Consider the following 22144-nt stretch of genomic DNA (forward strand, 5'->3'; position numbering starts at 1 on the left):
CTTATCTTCACTGCACACTGCTGCTCTTAATGACAGTCCTATAGAGTGCAGGAACTGCAGGAATTTGAAATGTTTGCCCATCCCTGACACTGAGACACTCTTCCACCCATGACAGTAAAATCTGAAGAGTTACATGAAGGAGAAAATCCCAAATCTATTCATAGTAAAATTTGGAGCTTTAGCTGAACGTGAGTTAAACGAGGCACTGAATGTTTTGGAGAATTTAGGCAATACACATGTATTTAATGAGTATAAGCTTGCAACTTTCTTGGAGTTTAAAGGGCTTGAATAATGATCAAATCCTAGCAGAAGGAAAGGTGCAAGTTTCTGTTACGTTTTTAAGCCCACTGCAAATCCTGAAGAAACTGGTTTATAAGTACTCCATAGATAAATATTTAAGTGCATTTGCATGTTGGACAACTGGGTTTAAGGAGACAGAGAGCACACTTTGAAAGGATTTCTTCCAAAGGTCCACACTTAAAATAGAAGTTAAGCATAAATGTTAAATAACCATGAAAATGCATTGCCACTTACCACTGTACAACACCACTGACATGGACAGCAGTAGATTTACAATCATTTTTTGTTTCATCCAATGGTAAGAAAACATCATACAGCAGACTGGTGTGCCTGGTGAGTTAAATAAAATATTAGGCAGAATGTTATCTCTTGAATCTGGAAGTGAGAAGGCATCTATTAAAAAAAATTATTTATCCTGGCCATATTTCTGCTTGAGGCAATTAAATTTTTTACCTTAATCATAGTAAATGTGCATATTAGAGCAACGATGAGTCTTATATATCCATCAAACCTTACCCAGATCCTCTGTAAACCTGTGTTGACAGTATTTGTTTTGGTGTTTCTTTAGATGAGTCGACAGATTTTGCCAAAGCACCATAGCTAGGAAAAGCCCATTTAGCAATAAAATGGAGTACTTGACATTTCTTTTGTCTTGCAAACAGTTTTCACATCTTACTTGATTGAAAACCATGCTTAAACAATTCTTTACATCATGTTTAATTGCAGAGATTGTAAACCTCTTTATAAATGATGAGGTATTCTGGGATTACTTCTGTTGACCCCAGTAAATCTGTAAATCATTACATTACTTTGCTTTGCACCACAGAAAAAAATATCTCCCACTTTGCAGTCAAACACACACTCTAATGTGTGCTGAGATGTATAATTTATTTCCCTAATAATAAATGATAAGTTGTTTGGAGATCTTCATGTTCCATGTGTGCTTGTCCTGGCAGAAACGTGTGTAAAGAATTCTTCTGAACCTGAAAGCCTTGCATTAGTATTCATTAAATGAGAGATGGTAGAACTGAACATATTACAGTTTTGAACTACAGTCACAGTTCACCCTACCTACATTTAAAATGATCATCAAAGTTCAGCATGGAGTTTTTTACAAGTCAGCTAAATGAACATTTGTTTATCAGTTTTCAGATGTATATCTTCTGATTATTCACTCTCCTAAGGTCAAACATTGCATTCACTTATGTATTAAAAAAATTGTAATATTTCACCAGGACAGGAGGTAACAAATGTTCACAGTCTGATGTCTCTAATCTTCTACCTGTACTTTAGTCTACAGAACCACAGTCCCAAATAGCCTGTTCTACATTGTCTTCTTTCTGAGTCCTGTTTTACACAGTACATCTAGAAAGGCTTACCTTGAGGGAGAGTATTCAAAAGCAGTTGGATGAAGAACAAATGGATTTCAACCAAGTCAGTACTAAGTTATTTATACTCAGATATATACCTCACCCATGTGATCACTTCCTTTATCAAACCCACTTCAACATTCATTAATTAATTCTTCCATAAAATTCCTTAGAGTCATCATGCCCGCAGTGCATCCTGGTAACATAGCTCCATCCATGTAAAGGATCTATACTGAGAAGTCTGTTCTGCAGGTGCATTCACTGTATAGTAACTTTCCCTGATACTCTTGGCTGTAATTAAATAACAATCATCTCCTTGTTATTAATCACTGACAAAATCTCTGGGGCATCTGACTGTGGCTTTAATAGCTTAGCGAGAGGCACCGTTCAGTGATGAAAGACGAGTGAAAACTTATACAGCTTTAGACACTGGCATTCCTCAGGGTTTAGAAGTCTGCTCTCGTCTATCCACAGTGGCTGTGATCCAGAGCGAAGTGAAATCCAGAGGAAGGTTGAGCTTTGGGAAAGCTTCTGCTCAAGAAGTTGTGCTTTCTGCTGGGGCCAGACACAGCTACCCTTCAAAGACGCCATCAATAAAGGCAGGCAGTCGACTGAGTTTTAGCATGGAGAAACGATGAATTGTGAAGTCCGACAAATGGTGAACTGTAAAAGTAGTTTTGTGAACAGAAGGTGTGGCTCCACTAAGGCCCTGTTCATTACACTGCTTTCAGAAAGCCTTTCACATAGTCTCCCAAAGGATACTCTTAGGGAAAGTGTTGATGTATGAGCTGGAGGAGCCCAGTGACATGCGCTGAAGTAATGGCAGACTCGATTTGGAATAAAGGATAACCTGCATGTATTTAACAGCAGGAAAATCCTTCTTGTCTTCAGTATTTCATGTTTCATTTAAATTCTTCTCCATTTGTTCATTTTGATTACTGTATTATAATTGTGAATAAAAGCAGAAAAGCTCTTTGCATTCACTGGCCAACTATATCAGTATACCTCATGAAATACGATTTTCAAACGCGCTTCAGTGCTTTTATTGCTGTTACATCACTTATAAAATGCATCGGTTTTTACACATTATTTTTACAGTACCTTGGAGAAAGACACATTTCTAAGTTAACATCTGGTTAAGAGCTCATCATCTTACAAATATTTGCAAACAACACGTTGTGTCCTGATTTTTACACTCAGAAATGAAGGTGGAAACTAATAAAACTGCCACAGATCTTCTGATTTGCAGTAGAATTCTTCGGTGCTCTAGAGCGACATACAGATGTTTTTAAGGCATTTCTGTTTTAATGCTGAAAGAATGAAAGAAAGCTGTCATCAGAAGAGGAAGATGCTAAAAACACACATGAAAGTTAAATAACAAGTTGTGTTTTTTTAATCCCTTAAAAATATTATGAGATAAAACGGCTATCTGATGAAAGATAGCTAGTACTCTTGGGGGTATATAAACCTTTTGGTTATACATTCATCATATGGATTGTAAAGAGATGAAGAGAAAATCTACTTACTGTAAGAGTAAGCAACTCTTTTGACTCTTTCACAGACATAACTTGCATTCTTCAAGAACCAAGAATAGTATTCAACGCAGTACCTGCAATGAGGAGAGTGGTAGCTGGTTACCTTTCACATAAGCACAGCTGTATGGATATCATGCAGCTAATACTGAGCACAGAAATAAAAAGCTAGGTTACAACCCCAATGGTGCCAGTAGATATTACTACTAGATATTTAGGGGGAAAAAAATCAGCTCAGTTTTATCCACTTTATTTCAACACTGGAAACCAGATCAGGGATTGATTGGTGCATGGGGGATCCATTTGGGTCTCAGCCAGCCATAGACTCTTGAAATTAAGCATTGGAGATTGCAAATTGTCATTTTTTAAAGAGCCTGATAGAGCATTTTAAGCAGAGAGAGAGACAAACAAGTGTTAAGCTTTACCTCACAGCTTCCTTCCTCGAATATCTTCTCTGACCAACACAGAGGCATAGCTGAAAAAACCTACACAGCTCCATCACACAGGGATTGATCTTTTGAACTATAAGAGTGACAGGAGGTGAGGTCACATGGGACTCTTTGAGGATCGCCTGTGGACACCCTAAGGAAAAATGCAACTTTGAACTTGCTGAAATGCTTGTTCCATTGATTTTCTTGTGATGCCTTATCTGGGGTATGAGAAACATGCAGATTAATAAACTCATGTAGAGATCTTAAAACCAAATCTGATTGAGGCAGATAATTGAAAAGGAAACAACACAGAGCCTGTCATTTGCTTGTGTGAAAGCACAAGTATTCTGTTCAATTGATTAGCATTTAGCATTATTAGTCACTTAACTCCAATTCTCTTTCATTCATCACAAATGTAAGGAACAACTCTAAAGGTGCAATTTTTTGTTGTTACCTCTTTAGGTGGAGGTTGAGTGGCTCCATAGTGCCAAGTTTTCCACCGTGCAATGCAAGATAAAGAACAGAACTGTACATTTATTGGGTTTGATATTTTGTATATTCTTTGCTACTTTAATGAAAAATTCACTTCTAATTCCACATCTGTCCTTCCACCCACCTCCTAAATGTGAATCCTAGATTAAATATGACTGAGCTAATAAACAATCAGCCTCTTAATGCTCTTGCCATTGTTTTTTTTTTTTTTCACCTTGTTAACAAATTTAATGTTATTTATGCAGAGGTTACGGCTTACTCAACTGATTTCAAACCACTTTTTAGGGGTGAGTTAAGATGCTCTGGATAAATACATTCCTGCAGATTTTAGGAAAACTGACAAGCAACTGGAAGAAAGAAGATCAGCTTTTTCCTGCATTGAGAATTTCTCCATTTTACTGTTTGTTTGCCAGAAGCCAGTTCATTAATGAGCATTTTTTCCTTCAAGGGACCACCACAATAATATTTTCACTTGAGAAGAATGCAGGGAAATGATGTACCTGGGGATGATCTCACTCTTTCCCTCTATAGAGAAAACTAAAGGGAAAACATCCAGTTTATTCTATTCATTGAAATGTCTACAGTCAGCAGCAAGAGATAAACATTTGCACACCAGTAAGTGCAGCTGTGCCAGACTGCAGAGAAAGGAATACTACAGAATAGGTGATGGCAGCTTAGAAAAAAAATCTTGAATTGCTATGTGATTTTTCTGTGACAATTACAATGTCTCTTCAGACTCCTGTTACAGAAAAGAGAAAAGAACACAAGGTGAAAACAGGAGAAATTGTGAAAAGGTAAGGGGAAGCTGAGAAAAGGTAAGGGGAAGTTGAAGCTGTTGTCAGTTTTTCAGGGCTTTTCATTACATTAAGAGAAAACCCCAACATCTGCCATAGCTTTGTCTTCTCCAAAACATTATCTGTCACACATCATATTGCACCTTAGTTAACAGCTGCATTACTATAGGTTGGAATGGAAGGAGTTGCTAGAAAATAAAAAAGCAATTGTATGATTTTATGAATAGATACAGTATGTTAAAAGGCATGTTTAATAACACGGCTCTAAGGAGGAGATGCTGTGTTACTGGGACACTTTGGGTCACCACAGCGAAGCCATCTGTCCTTCAAGGCTGTCACAACTGGCCCTGGGGAGCTGCATGCACACACATGTTGTCCCCGATATACAGCAATACTTCCACAGGGATGTAACCCCTCTGCCACCTTTCTGGAAGATGAAGGACATCCTTGCAAACTAAGTGCCTCTGGATGAGGCACTTGGTGCCATGGTCTAGTTGATTGGATAGGATTGGGTGATAGCTTGTACTGGATGATCTTGGAGGTTTCTTCCAACCTAGTGGATTCTTTGAAGCATCATGAAGAGATAGCCAGAGATGAGGCTGTGAGAGGCACATTTTGCATGATGTGACTGTCCCACTCACATACATCTATTGGCATAGAGGAGCCCGAATGTGCAGAGAAGGTAGCTGCAGTGTGATTGTCACCTGGCTTTTCTGTTTGTGTAACTAGCAGCAGATTTGGTCATGTGTAGGTAAACTGCCTCACCTGCAGAGCATAATCCCCTTAGACAGTGCAATTGCATTTCTAGGTTCACATGTCCCACATGCTTTATAGATTTGGGCCATCTTATGTCATGCGATAGGAGAGGTTAGAGAGGTTAAAGTTGGACTAATGAAGTTCTGTTGAAATAAGCTTGAGCTGTCAAGTGCTGACAAGAAATTTAATATAAAATGGCATTCATGGGCAGGAGGAAAACAAAGGCAATGCCAACTTGAAAGAGATCACTATGAAACTATTTATCTTCTTCCAGTGCTTGCCCAAAGTAGCAGGTATCACAGAGGAGTATAAGGCTGATACTTGCAGCTCTCAAACTCCAAGGCCAATTCAAAAGCCAGTCCTGTGTCAAAAGCACTACACAAATATCAGGCATAATTAGTCAGGGATGGGCAAGAGTGACCCATATTTTTCTTGTCTTAGTTGCTTTGCATAAATGTCATTAGGCTTTGTCCACTTCATAGAATTTGACACTGACCTTTTTGTCCACTCGATAGCAATTAAAGACTAATGATTTACAGCTTTAATAAACATTCTTCCTGTTAATAACTAAATATCAGAGCATGCAGCAATGAAGTTTTAATACAAGATGTGCATGAAAGGGGATGTAAAAGTTGCTGTCAGTAATTAAAACTTGCTAAAGGCCACACTCCAGTGGATTTTAAAGCCTCCACCGAAGTGGCTACTTACTATCCTAACAGGTGTAATTGCCTAAGTCCTTTGTGTTTTGCCAGCAGAAATTCAGCTTTATCTAAATGTAAGCTGACTGACTGCAATTTCAATTGGAGTTCATCTATGTGCAGAAGAGAAATCAAATAAAGAAGCTGCAAGTTAAACAAATTACTTGGGTTTTCCTGTTTGACAATCACTTAGTTTTAAATGAATGCTGTGTTTACATAATGCTGCATTTATTTAATGCAGAAATTCTCTTTCAGTTAACTCTGTGTTTAATTTCATTTGGATTGCATAGCATACTTGCATCATATGGCTGAAGTGAAACTTCATTTCCAGTACTTTCTTTTTTATCTCTTCTGTAACCAATTTCTACTGTGAGATGTAGTTTTTATGTTCAATTCATAAGATTTGGACTGAAGTTTGATAAATAGAAATGGGCATTTATTCCAGGAGTTTATTTTCTAAGAATTTTCTTTCCTGTAAATTGAATCAGTCAAAAGAGGCCAAAAAATGAAGGAACCACAGATCTCTGTGCAGACCTTTGCTCTTGTCTACTTGAAATTACTGTATTACTGTCACAGGCAGGCAAGTGACCAGTTCTTGCTGCAGTAAACAGACTTCTCCTTTATTGATTCAATATCACTGACATTAAACTCTGAGTACAGCAAAAAGAAATTCTATGGCTATTGTGAATAATTAAGGCTTAAAATCTCCCTCCCTGCATGGTGTAATATACACACTTGTGTATTTGATCAGCTGGCATCCACTTCTGTAATTTAAGAAATTACTTCTTGGCATAATGTTTCAGTCTTTAGGGCATTGCGGGTGTCCTGCGCTAGTTTGAGCCTGGGTGGGATATTTTGGTGAGAAGAATTAGATTATAGGCTGTGAAAAGGAAACAATGGTGATGTCTACTTCACTCATAGGCCTGTTGAGATGTATAAGAACAAGAACATAAATGTAGATAATGGAGTTGCTCTCTGTCTCTGGGGCTGCATGAACTCTCTCTAACCTAACTTGCTGCCTGACCAATCCTTCTGCTTCCCAGCCCCCCTGGCCGACCCTCCAAACTCACCTTGAACATAAAGCAAAGTCTAGGGTAAGGTAGAGGAGTGGGACGAAGGTGGAAGGGTGGTTGAGAGCCGCTCCTGGGGACTCTGGTTTCTGAGAGGGCTGTTGTGTTCCTGTATTACTTTATTTAGCTTGCGTATTTCTGTATATATTGTAAAGATCTGCTTGCACACTGTGCTAAGCTGTAAATACAAAGCTTCATTCCATTTCCAGATCGACTGAGCCTGGTCTGAGTGATTTGTCTTAAGTGTGGGGGGGGTGGCTAACCCCCAGACTGCCACACTTTCATTGTTTTGCAGTCCCACTGTTTGATTTATTTCCCCAATGCATGATTGATACATGCAGACAGACAGTCTCTGTCATGGTTTCTGATAGAGAGGCGTTTAGTGACTTCACGATCTCACTGCAATCCCTGTTCCCCAGCTTTTTCAGAACAGGCTGGCTCCCAGTTCTAGGTTCTTCAGTAACTAGCATTGCACAGCAACTGACAAATGGACAAACGCTATGGACTGGGCACACAAATCCAGTCACACACTCCAGCAACTTCCATTTGGCTGGCGGTTATTTAATCCTCAAGTAGGAGCCACCCAAAGAGGATAGGATATGATGAGAACTCTCTAAATGCAATTCTATTTTTTTTTCTCCAGTTTGATTTGAGAGTTTAATTTCTGTCACTATCTTTAAAAAACCCACACCATTAAGACCCTTCAATAATCAATCCATCTTAAATCTGACATGAAATGTACATGTTTTCATCCTATCAGGACAGTAGAACCTTCATTTTGATGATGTGATTGTGCTTGATTCACAAGCATAGAGGGAGCCCCTTAGACATTTTTGGATGTTTTACATACAGATCAAGCAAATGCTCCAGCCCCTTAGATATTTTGGATGTTTTACATACAGATCAAGCAAATGCTCCAGCCCCTTAGATATTTTGAATGTTTTACATACAGATCAAGCAAATGCTCCAGCCCCTTAGATATTTTGAATGTTTTACATACAGATCAATCAAATGCTTCAGCCCCTTAGATATTTTGGATGTTTTACATATAGATCAAGCAAATGCTCCAGCCCCTTCAATATTTTGGATGTTTTACATACAGATCAAGCAAATGCTCCAGCCCCTTCAATATTTTGGATGTTTTACATACAGATCAAGCAAATGCTCATTATTTCTGCATGCACACCAATACACTTTCAACCACACTACCATGTTTGCTGCATGAGGTGTAGCTACTTACGGGTAGCTGAGTAAATTTTCAGTGACACACCAGGCTTGTTTGGTGGCAAAGGAGGTACTGAGGAAGACAAATCTAAAGGATGAAAATAAGATAACTTGCCTTGATATCTTAAAAATAATTTTAAAAAAGAATATTTATTGAAAGAATAACACCAAGAAAACAAAAGAAAAGGAGCTGAATCACAGACCACTAATAAACACTTAGATGGATATCGATGTGTACATTTAGAAGGGACATCGAGATGCTTGAGCGTGTCCAGAGAAGGGTGACGAGGCTGGTGAGAGGCCTCGAGCACAGCCCTATGAGGAGAGGCTGAGGGAGCTGGGATTGTTTAGCCTGGAGAAGAGGAGGCTCAGGGGTGACCTTATTGCTGTCTACAACTACCTGAGGGGTGGTTGTGGCCAGGAGGAGGTTGCTCTCTTCTCTCAGGTGGCCAGCACCAGAACGAGAGGACACAGCCTCAGGCTGCGCCAGGGGAGATTTAGGCTCAAGGTGAGGAGAAAGTTCTTCACTGAGAGAGTCATTGGACACTGGAATGGGCTGCCCGGGGAGGTGGTGGAGTCACCGCCCCTGGGGCTGTTCAAGGCAAGATTGGACGTGGCACTTGGTGCCATGGTGTAGCCTTGAGCTCTGTGGTAAAGGGTTGGACTTGATGATCTGTGAGGTCTCTTCCAACCCTGATGATACTGTGATACTGTATTCTACACTTACAGCTATCTCCATAGATACTATTTCACAGTTCATAAAGGTGTCAATTGCCATACTTTACTATTACCCCAGACCCATCTCACCTGGCTCTGTTTGCATCAGTTTGCTGGCGTCTTGAGGAGACATTGTCTGCATCCCAAGGGTGCCGGTGTCAGCTATGGGAACAGAAAGACACATGCTTCATGTCAGTCAGGATACCTGGCGTAGCTGCCTCGCGTGAGGAATTGTTATGTGAGGCAGCTCAGCAGCCAGAGTCCCTCACACAGCATTTCCAGTGTCGTATACAAATGCCAAGATGAAAAAGCGAGGATGAAAGCCGTACTTTGCCAGCTCTTGAGGAGACTCTGAGCTAAGGAAATGGAGGACTTGAGGAAGATGCGTTTGCTGGAGGCCAAGAGAAGCAGCTCTGTACTGGTTCTCCACAGAGCTCCTCACAAAATCTGGAGTGAATGTGTGTCAGAAGTGTCCATGGAAAGCAAGATGTTTTCCAAAGGATACGAAGCGACAGGATGGGCCTGTTGCTTTCTTTTCTTTTTCCCCTGCAACAGGTAAATCAACTCACTGGTGACCCGGAGCGGGTCTGCCTGCAGGGCCTCCCGGCCTCCACCTCAAAAAACGCAGCTTCAGCTTTCCTCCAGCTCCCACTACTAGCAGGGCAGGGCAGGGCAGCCCCAGGCCTTGCCACACTCACTGGTGCTGGGCGGCAGAGCTGGCGGCAGGGCCAAGCTCCTGCCCGCGGTTGGAGGCGGAACGGCTGTGCCGCGAGGCCTGGAGGCATCCATGTGCGGCGGGGGAAATCCGGATCCTTTGGCTGGAACTGTCTTTGGCCACGGTGGGAGCCTCGTGGTGGGGATTTCCTGCCCTTTCTGGGCAGAGACAGGAATCCTGGTAGCTACAGAAGAACAAGAGACAAAGACAGAAGGAGGGCCCCAGCAACGTGCTGTGGATGCTGGTGGCCCACGGCAGCAGCGAGCACGGCACACAAGCAGGCGCTGACATCAAAAACACACACAGAACGTCTCATCTACTCTCGTCTACTTCTTGATCATCCTCTTCACCCTGGCAGGTGAGTGGCTAACTCTGCATTTCACTAAAAGTGCAGAAACACGAGGAGTGTCGATGACATGTGAAATTATCAGGACATGCTCATGCTTTCATAGCCAAGCCAAGGAACTAAAACGCTCCTGCAAAGTGATGAGGTTGGCTTTTACACATTATGTTCTAGTTCCCCAAACGCTTCATGACAGAGGAAAGAGGTGAAAGCTCCTCTCTGTGTGAAGGCAGGCAGGCAGGTTCTGGAGGGCAGAAGCTGGAATCAGGGGACTGATGGTATTTTGAGGCTGGAATGGCAATTGAGGCAAGCTCAGATAGAAAGGTCAGTATGTGGTTAAGAAAACCAAAAGAGCTTACAAAAAAAAAAAGGCAGCAGACTGGCTAGGGAAAATGTGGAAATGTTGTTGTGGAGAGTTGCAGCTGCAGTGATGATGAAATATAAAGTCAAGGTTTGAATTCCTTCTGTCTTCTACTACATGCAAGCAACTGTGAAGCCTTACAAAATAAGGCAGACTAGCACTTTCCTATGGTGCAGCCCTGCAGTGAAGATAAATGCGTTGTAGTTTATGAAATGCCTGGGTACTCACAACTGAATGTCAGAGAAAGTCAAAGATGGGGAAAAAAATGAAGGGAAAAGGACAATAAAATGGAGTGTGGCCGTTTGAGCTGATCCTCTGGCTCAGACATAGGGGAGAGATGAACATTCCAGGGATAGGTCACATAAATGGCAACAATAGATAAACTAATATAATTTCATTGGAGCATCAAGAACTTAATGTCTAGAAGCACAGTTTGTTCTTCCCCTTCTCCCACTGGCTTCTGCTGCTGCAGCTTCGCCTATCTTCCCCGGCTGCTGTTTTGGCTACTGCTGCTTCTGCTGCTTCGCCGCCGCTTGACCCCTCCCCCATCTCCCTTAAGGTTATTGTATTGTTTCTTTTTCCCTTCCTTCTCTAGTTATTATTTCTCTTTACATTGTTATACTATAAGAAAATACAATTTCATCTTTCCCTGACTTTCAAAAAGGAGGTGTCAGAAGTGGGATTTTACATATATATGTAAATAGTTTTCTATTTATATTTGTAATATATTTGTGTATATTTATTTTTAAAGCATATATTTATTATATTTAAATATAATTATATATACTATATTATCTATAATAATATTATATAATGGTTACATATAATTACATATAATTATATATTCTATTTTATATATATATATATATATATAATATTATTATATAATATATAATAGCATATTCTATTTAAAGATAATATTATTGTATTTATTTTTCTTCCCTGCCTGTGATGGTTTGGGTGTTCCCCACACACACTTTGGAAATCACCCAGACTAGACTCAGCCGGCTCTGGAAATTTGAATGAAGCTTATATTTACAGCTAGCACAATATACAAGCAGATATTTACAGTATATACAGTTTTAGACAGAAATATACAAGGTAAAAAGTAATGCAGAAACACAACAGCCCTCCCAGAAACCTAAGTCCCCAGGAGAGGCTCCCAACTGCCTTTCCACCTTCTCCTGCCCCTCTCAACCTTACCCCAGTCCCAAGGAAGAATGAAGGTTTGGCCAGGGGGTTAGGAAGCAAAGTAGATTAATCAGAGAGACAGCAGAGAGGCTAGAGAGAGAAATGAAGCTCAGAGCTCCCAAGAAGTGCCTTATCTATGTATGGATTCTTGCTCTTATACATTCCAGCAAGCCTATGAGTGAAGTAGACATCACCATAGTTTTCTCTTTCACAGCCTGTGATCTAATCCTTCTCACCAAAATATTCTAGCTAGGCTCAAACTAGCACATTGCCTTTTAAGAATTTTTTTTTTTAATTAAAAAATAATGTTAACAATTAAAAATTAAAAAAAAAAATTTCCACAACTTTTTAAATTTTTTTCCTATCCTTCCCCTGTTGAGTGCAGTACTGACCTGATCTGCTTCTATCTTACTCTGTCATCGTAGTGCTGCGCAGCAAAAACACACACTCTCTTGCAAAGGCATTAATCAAGGAGAATATAAATTAGGTCTGACACTGTTTGCTTACTTTTTGAAGTCCACACATGTTCTGTTGATGGATCCAGAGTTTTGTTTGAGTCTTCTTGCAATTTCATGAAACTTGAAAATACAGAATCTAGGTCTTTGAGGTATGAGAAGATGGGGTTAGAATGCTCACCATCCATCACGTGTCGTGTAATACAAAGGAAATAAATTAGGCTCTGATAGTATAGCTGCTGTCTTCTTAAATTAATGTAATTTTCAGAAAAAAAAAACTTGTTTTTTTTAAATTTATTTTTAAACAAGAGAGAGTCATCCCACAGCTTTCAGCATAAGTAATCTTGACACTGGATTCACTGCCTTCCTGTTTCAATCAAGCATTGAAAATCATAGAATCATAGAATCAGCCAGGTTGGGAGAAACCCCCAAGATCATCCAGTCCAACCTATCCCCCAGCCCTGTCCAGTCAACTAGACCATGGCACTAAGTGCCTCATCCAGTCTTTTCTTGAACATCTTCAGGGACGGTGCCTCCACCACCTCCCTGGGCAGCCCATTCCAATGCCAATCACTCTCTCTGCCAACAACTTCCTTCTAACACCCAGCCTATACTTCCCTCATCACAACTTGAGACTGTGTCTCTTTGTTCTGTTGCTGGTTGTCTGGGAGAAGAGACCAACCCCCACCTGGCTACAGCCTCCCTTCAGATAGTTGTAGACAGCAGTGAGGTCCTCCCTGAGCCTCCTCTTCTCCTGTCTAAACAACCCCAGCTCCCTCAGCCTCTCCTCACAGGGTTTGTGTTCCAGGCCTTTTACCAGCCTCATCACCCTTCTCTGGACATGTTCCATCACCTCAACATCTCTATTGAATTGAGGGGCCCAGAGCTGGACACAGTACTCAAGGTGTGGCCTGACCAGTGTTGAGTACAGGGGAAAAACAACCTCCCTTGTCCTACTGGCCACACTCTGCCTGATAGAGGCCAGGAGAAATAGTAATGGGCAGCAATGACAGCTGAGCATCTGGAGTGGAGGTCAAGCTGGGAAAGCAGTTTTGGTTGGAGGAGTCATGCAGAACACTGCCTGAATGTATTCAATCCTGAATATTCTGAAGGCAGCTCACATAAAGGCAGGAGGAAATAGATCACAGAATTACAGAATCACAGAATTTCTTAGATTGGGAAAGACCTTCAAGATCACGAAATCAAATCATTAGTTTCACACTGACAAGTCTTTGACCAAACCAAATCCCTCAGCACAACATCTAATCACTATGAATCACTATAGTTGGAAAGGACCACCAGGATCATCCAGTCCAACCTTCATCCCAGCTTTCTTAGTCACTACACCATAGCCTCAAGCGCCACATCCACTCTCCTTTTAAATACCACCAGGGATGATGCTGAGGGCTAAGGAATGTCCCCACTTAGATTCAGAGCATCAGGATCCAAAACTGAATTCTGCAAAAGCTCTCATCCCAGTAAGTTTTGTTTGATCCTCAGCTAGAAGACCTTATAGCCAGTAATTAAAAACTATAACATTTCACTTAGATTTGCAGTATCACACAACACAAAATAATACACAATATTCCAATCTAATGATAATACAACATAAATGTGTGCAGATTAGTGTGCCAAACACAAAATAACACAAAATATTACAATCTAATGATAATACAATATAAATGTGTGCAGATTAGTGTGCCAAACACAAAATAACACAAAATATTCCAATATAATGATCATACAACATAAATGTGTGCAGATTAGTGTGCCAAACACAAAATAACACAAAATATATCAATCTAATGATAATACAATATAAATGTGTGCAGATTAGTGTGCCATAATAAAAACACTATTAAATATTTGTACATTATGAGGATGAGCTATTCACTGCAAGTGTTACTTGGGTGTGGTTTTCATTGTTATTGCTGTTTCATTTATTGTCCAGAATGTACTTACCCAAGTCAGAAGATACGTTACTGGAAAATGTGTAATTAACAACAGGAGACTTTTCCAGCATTTCCCAAAAGTCAGACGTATTTCTCCCTGCAAATACAAATGCTTACAATTTCAGAGAAATACTTGTTTCTAATATGCCATCAGTGAGGATAAACAGGGTAATATTTTAAGGTGAAGTGGTTGTAACTTTTACCCGTCTGTCCTGTCATCACACAGATGTAGATACAATCAGAATCATTGCTCTGGTGCACTGAAAGGCAAAGAATATGTAAACCAGGTCATGGTTACCAGTTTTCATTACATGGTGTTACCTTGCACAGTTGAAAACACAGACACAAATCGGTATGCAGCTACTGTAGTTGGCCAAATATTTTCCTCCTGATCTGATTTTTGACAAAAACCTTGAACCAGTGTCAAGTACAAATGTTGTTCACAGGGGAAATTTTTTTACCTCATTGAAATTCTAAATGGCAGGTATTTTTACATTTATAGATACATGAAAAAAAGTTCAGATAATAATTGTTAGCTGGGAATCACAATTCCCCCAAAGAGCAGTATGTAATAATTGACTGATTTTCCAAGCAAAACATAGGTGCTTATAGAAACATGTATGTCTCTATGTTACAGAGAGAGATGTTAAATGACAGAATGGTTCAGGTTGGAAGTGACCTCAAAGATCATCCAGTTCCAACCCCCTGCCATAGACAGGGAGACCTCCCACTTGAACAGGTTGCTCAAGTCCTCATCTGACTCAGCCTTGAACACCTCTGGGGAGGGAGCAGCCACAACCTCCCTGGGCGACCTGTGCCAGTGTCTGACCACCTTCACTGTAAAGAACTTCTTCCTAACATCTAGTTTAATCTCCCCTCTTCCAGCTTAAACCCTTTACTCCTCATCCTGTAATTACAGATACATATCTTGTTCCCCTAAAGAGACTTTGTTTACAAATGCAGTCCATACTTTACAACAGAAATAGAATAGAATCAACCAGGTTGGAAGGGACCTCCAAGATCAGACAGTCCAACCTATCCCCCAGCCCAATCCAGTCAACTAGACCCTGGCATTAAGTGCCTCATCCAGTCTTTAGTGCTGCTTAGTAGGAGCAACACTTTTATAGGCATCTTTCTATGTTTGTTTCCATGCCAGGAGTAAATCAGACAAATAAGACAATGGTAAATGTTAAGAGGAAATGCAAACCTGAGAGAATAGAACTGGATTTGAAAATTTCTGTGAGATAACTGGTGGAATTTCCAATGATATCAACAAGTAAAGCTGTAAAATCTGGACAACAAAACAGAGAAAGGTTATGGATCACAGAATCACAGGACATTAGTGGCTGGAAATGACCTCCAGAGATTGAGTCCAACCTCCCTGCCAAAGCAGGATCACCTAGGATAGTCTGCACAGCAATGCACCCAGACAGGTTTTGAAAATCCCCAGAGAGAGAATGAGAACAAAAATTCTATCACCTACACTAAGTTAAAAAATCACTTTTGTATATGATCATATTTTGGGTATCTATTTGTACATGACAATGTTTACAATATTTAAAAGTTTAAAATGTTCCTGCTGAAGGAGGTTGCACTTAAGAAGCCACTGGAATACTCTCCAGAAGTATCTTCTCAAAATAATATCAAACATGCCTAAAAGTAAGCTTAAATGGAATTTATCTGTTCATGTGAACAATTTAAAGTAACACTCTACTTAGTCTACATAAATATAGAAAGAGATCCAAAGCCTCTAGTCTTTGCCTGTACTAGCTTCCCATCTACCATGTAGGACCTTCCAGGAGGCATCTGATTGTCTTTTCTGAAGTCTGCTTTAGGCATACCCATGTTGCCATCAGCTCAAAACTGGCTAATGGTGGTGAGATGCTACAGCTTTTTCATAAGGGGCAGTGACAGACATGAGCCCTGTGTTGCACTCTGGATTTTTACTAGTTGTGAAGATGCTCTAATCATCAAGATATTGTGGTCTGGGGACAGAAAGACTAAAATTTTGCTCCAAGGCAAACTGAGTTCCTATGCAGTAAGGCTTGTGAGACATGTGGTTCCAGAAAAAGCCCTGAAAGCCATCATGCTTTGTATGTGGTCATCACATGCATCTTAGAGGATGCAGGTTCTGGTTCCTAGCTGTTGAGCTACTCTGGGTAACTTACATTAACCAGACACAAAATCCAAGCTCTCAGATCCATCTTGGAATGCCAAATACTTAGAGATCAGGGATGGGAATGAGACTTATAGGTGAAGGATGTGCCAAATAATATTTTACACTCCATTAAACAGCTCTATGAAAATGCTAGTTCTTGCTTTTTTCATTTCTACTAAGCTCAGTGAAGTTACTGGAGTCTGCTGGTGCAGAGAAGCCCTTGCCCATCTCTGTGGGTTTTCTCAGAGGAGGGAAAAGGGTCTAAGACAATGTATGATGCATTGCCAGGCTGCTTCTCCCATGCTGCTTTTTTATGTTCCAAAGAGGAAAGGGGGGTGGGGGGTTTCCACTAGACAAACCATGTTGGTCACTTGAATGATGACTCCATCACAGACTGTTTGGCTAGCTGCAGCCATCTAGGACTCAGTTCACTGAGTCTCCCTCAGGGTTCGGAGCTTCCACTTGTCATGAGTTATGGCTGCTGAGCTCAGGATGCCAATGCTACTCATGAGGATGAAGTCTGTAGAATTCAGGCTGCAGCTTTCGACTCCAAAGAAAATAATTCAGCTTAAGCACATAAAATTGGCAGCCTCTCCTGTGTACCAACCTGTCAAGTCATTTGTCACATTGTTCAAACAGTAGCAGTAGTGCACAGGGAACTTGCGAGGGTCGACATTTTTAACGTTAGAAACTGTAGGGAGAGACAGAGAAAAATCAGTGTCTGGGTGCCCAGGGAGTGTGGGAGAAACCGCTCCTGCTTGAAGCAAGGCGCCGAGGCACTCACTGTTATAGATGGTGACTGACACTTTGTGGAAGGCAAAGGAGCTGTAGGATGTGATGCTCAGCAAAGAGAAGAGTTTTTTGGTTCCTGCAGAAACACATGCCCCTGCAATTAGTGGCTGGAACAAATCATGAGAAGAGCTTGTTTTGACACTATTAATTTAAATCCTGAGGTGCCAGAACCTCACTTTTTTCTATTTCCACTGAGGGAAGGATCATTTGTATTGCTTCTTCCTTTCCTTTTTTTTTTTCCCTTTTCCTTTTTTTTTTCTTTGATTCAAACCTACACTGGATTATAAAGTGCTTCCTGAAGGCATCCCAAAAGTAATTGTATTGTGCCTATATACAAACATAGCCTAACTTCTAAATTCTTGGGGGCAGGCAGTTCTCTGCATTGTAAATCCACAGGGCTCACATGCTCCTAGAATCAATGCTGGAGCAGATGCTCTGCATTTATGGCTCCTCCTGCTGATGCTCCTCCTCTTTGTCTCAGTGACCGCCAGGCTGACATCCTGTGCTCTTTTCCCCCTTACCTTTGAGCGCTGTGTTCAGCATATTGTTCACCAGCTCTGTCAGGTTAATAGCAGCCAGATCCAGGGACTTTGCTGGCAACTCTGAAAAAGAATGGGGCTCTGAGCACCTGGGTGTGTGAGCATAGAGCAAAGTGGACATAAAGGCCCTTATAGAAGCCCAGAATCATAGAATCATTAAAGTTGGATAAGAACTCTAAGATCACCAAGTGCAACACTTCTTATATACTGCAGAAATCTTGCAGAACAGGAAAAGTAAAATGAGTAGATTATGTATTGGAGTGCACTGAAAAGCCTGTGCTGAGAAAGCCTAGTGTCAGGAGTGCAACAAGGAGCCTGAATCCAGGAAACTCAAGTGGGTAGTGAAATGGTAGGCCAAGATTTAGGTCAGGCTTTATGTCTCCTGGTCCCTTGAGCTTGCCTCTGAGCAGGCTGCTAGGAGCAGAGACAGGCTCTTGGTGTGCTCTCATGCTGGGTAATGGGCAGTTAGTGCCAAAAGAACAGCAGATCTCTCCTTGCAGATGACAAACAGAGGAGAAAGTGTCTAGAAAGTGTTCTCCCTTCCCCAGTGATACATGGAACTGGGATGAAACCACAGATTTTAATTGTTTCTCATCTGCCTTGGAGGCTATACTGCTACAACAGAATAAATTGACTGTAGCTGAATCACACTTCTTATTTTAGTATGTTTTCTTCATGTTGATGTTGCTTATTTAACTTTCCCAAGTCAAATTTTCCCAAGATGTTCTTTTACTTCCCTCCCACAAAGTCACGAAGAGGCAGAGCAGTGTGTGAGGAGGAAGGTCTGTGTGTACTTGACAGAGACAGAAAAATAAGATGGAAAAAAGCACAGGAAGCTGAGATGAAAACAGAATCAAATCTGGGGAGAAAAACAATTTTACAGTTACATCAGTGTTTTTTTTTAACTAATTCATAGCCAAGCTGCTGAAGACAGGACTTGTCCACAGCAGAGAAGAAATGGAAGGGGGAAAGAAAAGGAAGGTGCTGAGAAGGAGAGAAAGGGGGGAAAAAGCCCTCAACATCTTAGATTTCTGGAAGGACATAGGTTAAACTGGCCGGGGACCTGGTTAAGCCCTGGACTGGATGAGGATCCTTGCAGCAGCAGTGGGTTGTCTCCTCTCCCTGCAAGAGAAGGGTCAGTCCACTGCCACTTCCATGCCCAACATGGCACCTCCCATGCCCCTTAATACCCATGCACAGTGTCTCCTAGCATACTGCTTGTTACCTGCGGTAGCCAGCACTGCCACTTGCTTCTCCTTCTTTTCTCTTCTTATGCATGAAGCTGTGAAATGAAGAAAGAGACTGAGAAGCAATTTTCCTTGTTGAGATATCAAGCAACTCTCTGTTGAGCTCTTCCTGGATTACTTTGCTGCTCTCATTCATTATATGTCATAAACTGAAGTACATCAGCACAGCAAAGCAGGCCACCAAGTATCCACAACAGCAGGTCACCTAGTGTTGCTAGAGATAAAAATTCCCTAAAAGGTCTTTTAGATGTTGGCTAAAGAAAGAAAGTAGGTTAAAAATCGGAGTTTGCACCCTTCACTCGAGAATTCAAAAGAAATTGGTAGCAAAATGTTGTAAAGCTATGCATTGGGCTTGCACACAACATGAACTGCAAGGTGCAGAGTGCAACAAGGAAAATGTAAGCGAAGTGTCACAGGCTGTGTGTATGTTTGTTATTCAGAGCAGCTGTTTCATGGAGCACTGTTCTCAAGAGCTGTGTTGCAGAAGGAATGAATGGAAGGTAGCCTCAGGAGATCAGACTAGCTTTCTGGAGTTGCCTCAGTCACCTGCAAGGGCAAGGTGCAAAACATAGTTTAGATGCTGCAAGACCAGCAGTAGTCTGCAGGTGCTTTGGTTTCCTATGCCACCAGTGAAGAGCTGAATGCCTCCAAAGAGTAATCCAGAAGGCTTCCCAAATGAGCCAGTGCTACCAATTCTAAACACCCATGGTACTTTGGAGCTTCAGCACCTCACTCCTCTCGTGAGAGTTGGTGGTGAGGAAGACTCACCTCAGTGATGGTGATACCCTACTCTGCATTAAAAACAGAGCTCCCACCAGGGTTCAGCTTCCTCTTCAGTTGGATGACATCTATAGGATTGGAAGCAGGAGAAGAAATAGAAGATAGACAGTGTAGTCTAGATGTACCTAAACAGGTGAAACCTGGTTGCTTGTTCTTATTTGTACATAAAATCTATGCCTTGTACAGAAGATAATCCCTGGACACATTTCTCATTATCTTTCCTTTCCACATATATGAAAAGGAAGAACAGCCTATGGACAATCCACAGTAAAAGGACTGTAAAACACAACTCTTCACACAAATGCTGGTTAGCCATGTTAACCATGCTCACTCAGTATGAGCTTGGACTGTCAATCTAGGTGGTAGAAGCTCTTCTAGCCCTTATCCCTCTTTCCACATAACCCTTCTGACTTGAGATTTATGACATGGGACTCAAGGATAGTCCATTGGCAATATCTGGTCTGCCCTGCTGCATAACATACCTAGTCTTCCCTGGAGCTCCAGCCCATCAGTCTTGCCTAGACAGGGTGAAACAATCAAGCCTGCTTCAGATGCAGGAATGGGGCTATGGGAGCAATTTGAAAGAGACACCTGGTTTATTCCCTGGGAAGTATGAAAGCGTCATCCTTACCAGTGCTGAAAACCAGAAAGAGGCAAAGAAATCCCAGGCTCATCTTCACTGCCACATGCCAACAGAACAACTGCATGATGGACTCTGACTTCCAGCAAGTTTGGCTGCTCTAGGAGAAAGAAATACTGTTTTGATGGTGTTAGTTTGTGATATTGTAAGATGTTGTCCAGGTCATGTTTCAGAATGCTATGACTGTGAAATAAATACTAGGTCTTTAGAATGTAGAGAAAAGATTGGTTATGTAAATGGCAGCGAATCAGAAATCATAGGATCAGTATATTCTGTGTATGTGCAGGCGTCAGGAGCTCTTGCCTTTTGAGTCCTGGGACTAAGGCTTTGGTAGGACTTGGTAAAGTCATCTACAGTGTCTGCTTCTCTGGCAGGACGGCCTGTGCCCAAAGCACGCTGACACATTAGATGCCTACAACCTTTCTGTTGAAACAAGATGAAAGTTACTTATGCTCTGTTTCAGAAGAGGTAGCAGTTGAAATCCATTTGTGCAGAAATGTTGTTTGCCCACTCACCTCTAGTCTTTATGTCTCTAGCTAATTATTGTCACCCAGCAGCGTCCTGTGCTGCTTTACCTAGTTACTGTGGAGGTACAAATGGTCTTCTGCCTTTCAGACAATGAACCCCTCTTCAGGTTTCAAACACTTAATTGAAAGTGGTTAGAAAAAAAATGAAGGAGGAAAATTCTTGCTTCTTTCCACATTCTGCCCTGTTTCTGTAACATCTTCACACATCAGATAGCTCTGTGGTTAGCAGAAAATGAAGGGGTGCATGACAGTTTGTAAAAAAATAGTCCAAGAGTTGAGCTTTTTTCCTATCCTCTCTTGGTAGCTTATCTTGTGAGCATGCAGCAAACCTTTATCTTGAAGATAATTCTGTTTGATTAGCAAATTGTTATCACAATGTTTGAAATCTTTCTCATATTTAATGTGACAGAAAATGCATACATTCCAAAAACAGATAATTTGTGCTTGGCAGTTCTGAAGAGACACTTCCTAGGGATGATGAAACGATACCAAACATTACCATTTGAAATATCTGCCTTTGCTCATCTGATTAGCCTAAAGCATTTAAGTACCAGCTCTGCTATTTCAAACAAAGCTGTGAGAAGCTCTTTAGGTTGTTCATCTTATCTATTCCATTCATCTGCCTAGTCCTTTTCACTTGACTCATCCATGTTTTCTGCACAGTATATGCAGAAGAGTAGGGCTGAGGCTGAGAGAATAGCATTGCCAAATCTTGCTCCCCGTACTTCATGCTCCATCACATTTCTGTGAGCTGGACTAATTATTCATGGACAGAATCCAGTGTCCTGTGGACCAGTCTAGCATCAAATATTCTAAACTTGGCTCTTCTTGCAGCAATATTTGGGACCTGACCAACAACTAGGTTACAGACCACGAATGCATTGCTGGCATGAGAATCACAGGGACTGAAGACCTGTCAAGGCTGTCATTACTTTTACTATTGGGTATTAGGAAGCTTATGGGAACTTGTAACAGCTTTTTCTGTGGGCCTGTGGGTTGTTAGGGGAAACTACAATGGCAGCTCAGGCCCTCATGATTTTTTATTCCTGTACTGTGAGGT

General features: G+C 41.1%; 1 protein-coding gene across 1 annotated transcript; it reads right to left on the minus strand.

The window, feature by feature from the left end:
- Positions 1 to 2689: 2689 nt before the first annotated feature.
- On the minus strand, positions 2690 to 20652 carry HHLA1 (HHLA1 neighbor of OC90). The gene is made up of 15 exons (XM_064153956.1): positions 20549 to 20652; positions 19116 to 19172; positions 17873 to 17953; positions 17344 to 17427; positions 17167 to 17250; positions 15609 to 15692; positions 14605 to 14661; positions 14412 to 14498; positions 12502 to 12594; positions 10083 to 10283; positions 9475 to 9546; positions 8684 to 8755; positions 3628 to 3784; positions 3197 to 3279; positions 2690 to 2980 (listed from the first exon to the last, which is right to left on the minus strand). Exons 1-15 carry the CDS (start codon positions 20622 to 20624, stop codon positions 2937 to 2939), a joined length of 1332 nt encoding a protein of 443 aa, XP_064010026.1. The 5' UTR covers positions 20625 to 20652; the 3' UTR covers positions 2690 to 2936.
- Between the last annotated feature and the right edge of the window lie 1492 nt (positions 20653 to 22144).

Source organism: Pogoniulus pusillus, chromosome 14, assembly GCF_015220805.1.
Source record: "Pogoniulus pusillus isolate bPogPus1 chromosome 14, bPogPus1.pri, whole genome shotgun sequence".
Classification (NCBI taxonomy): domain Eukaryota; kingdom Metazoa; phylum Chordata; class Aves; order Piciformes; family Lybiidae; genus Pogoniulus; species Pogoniulus pusillus.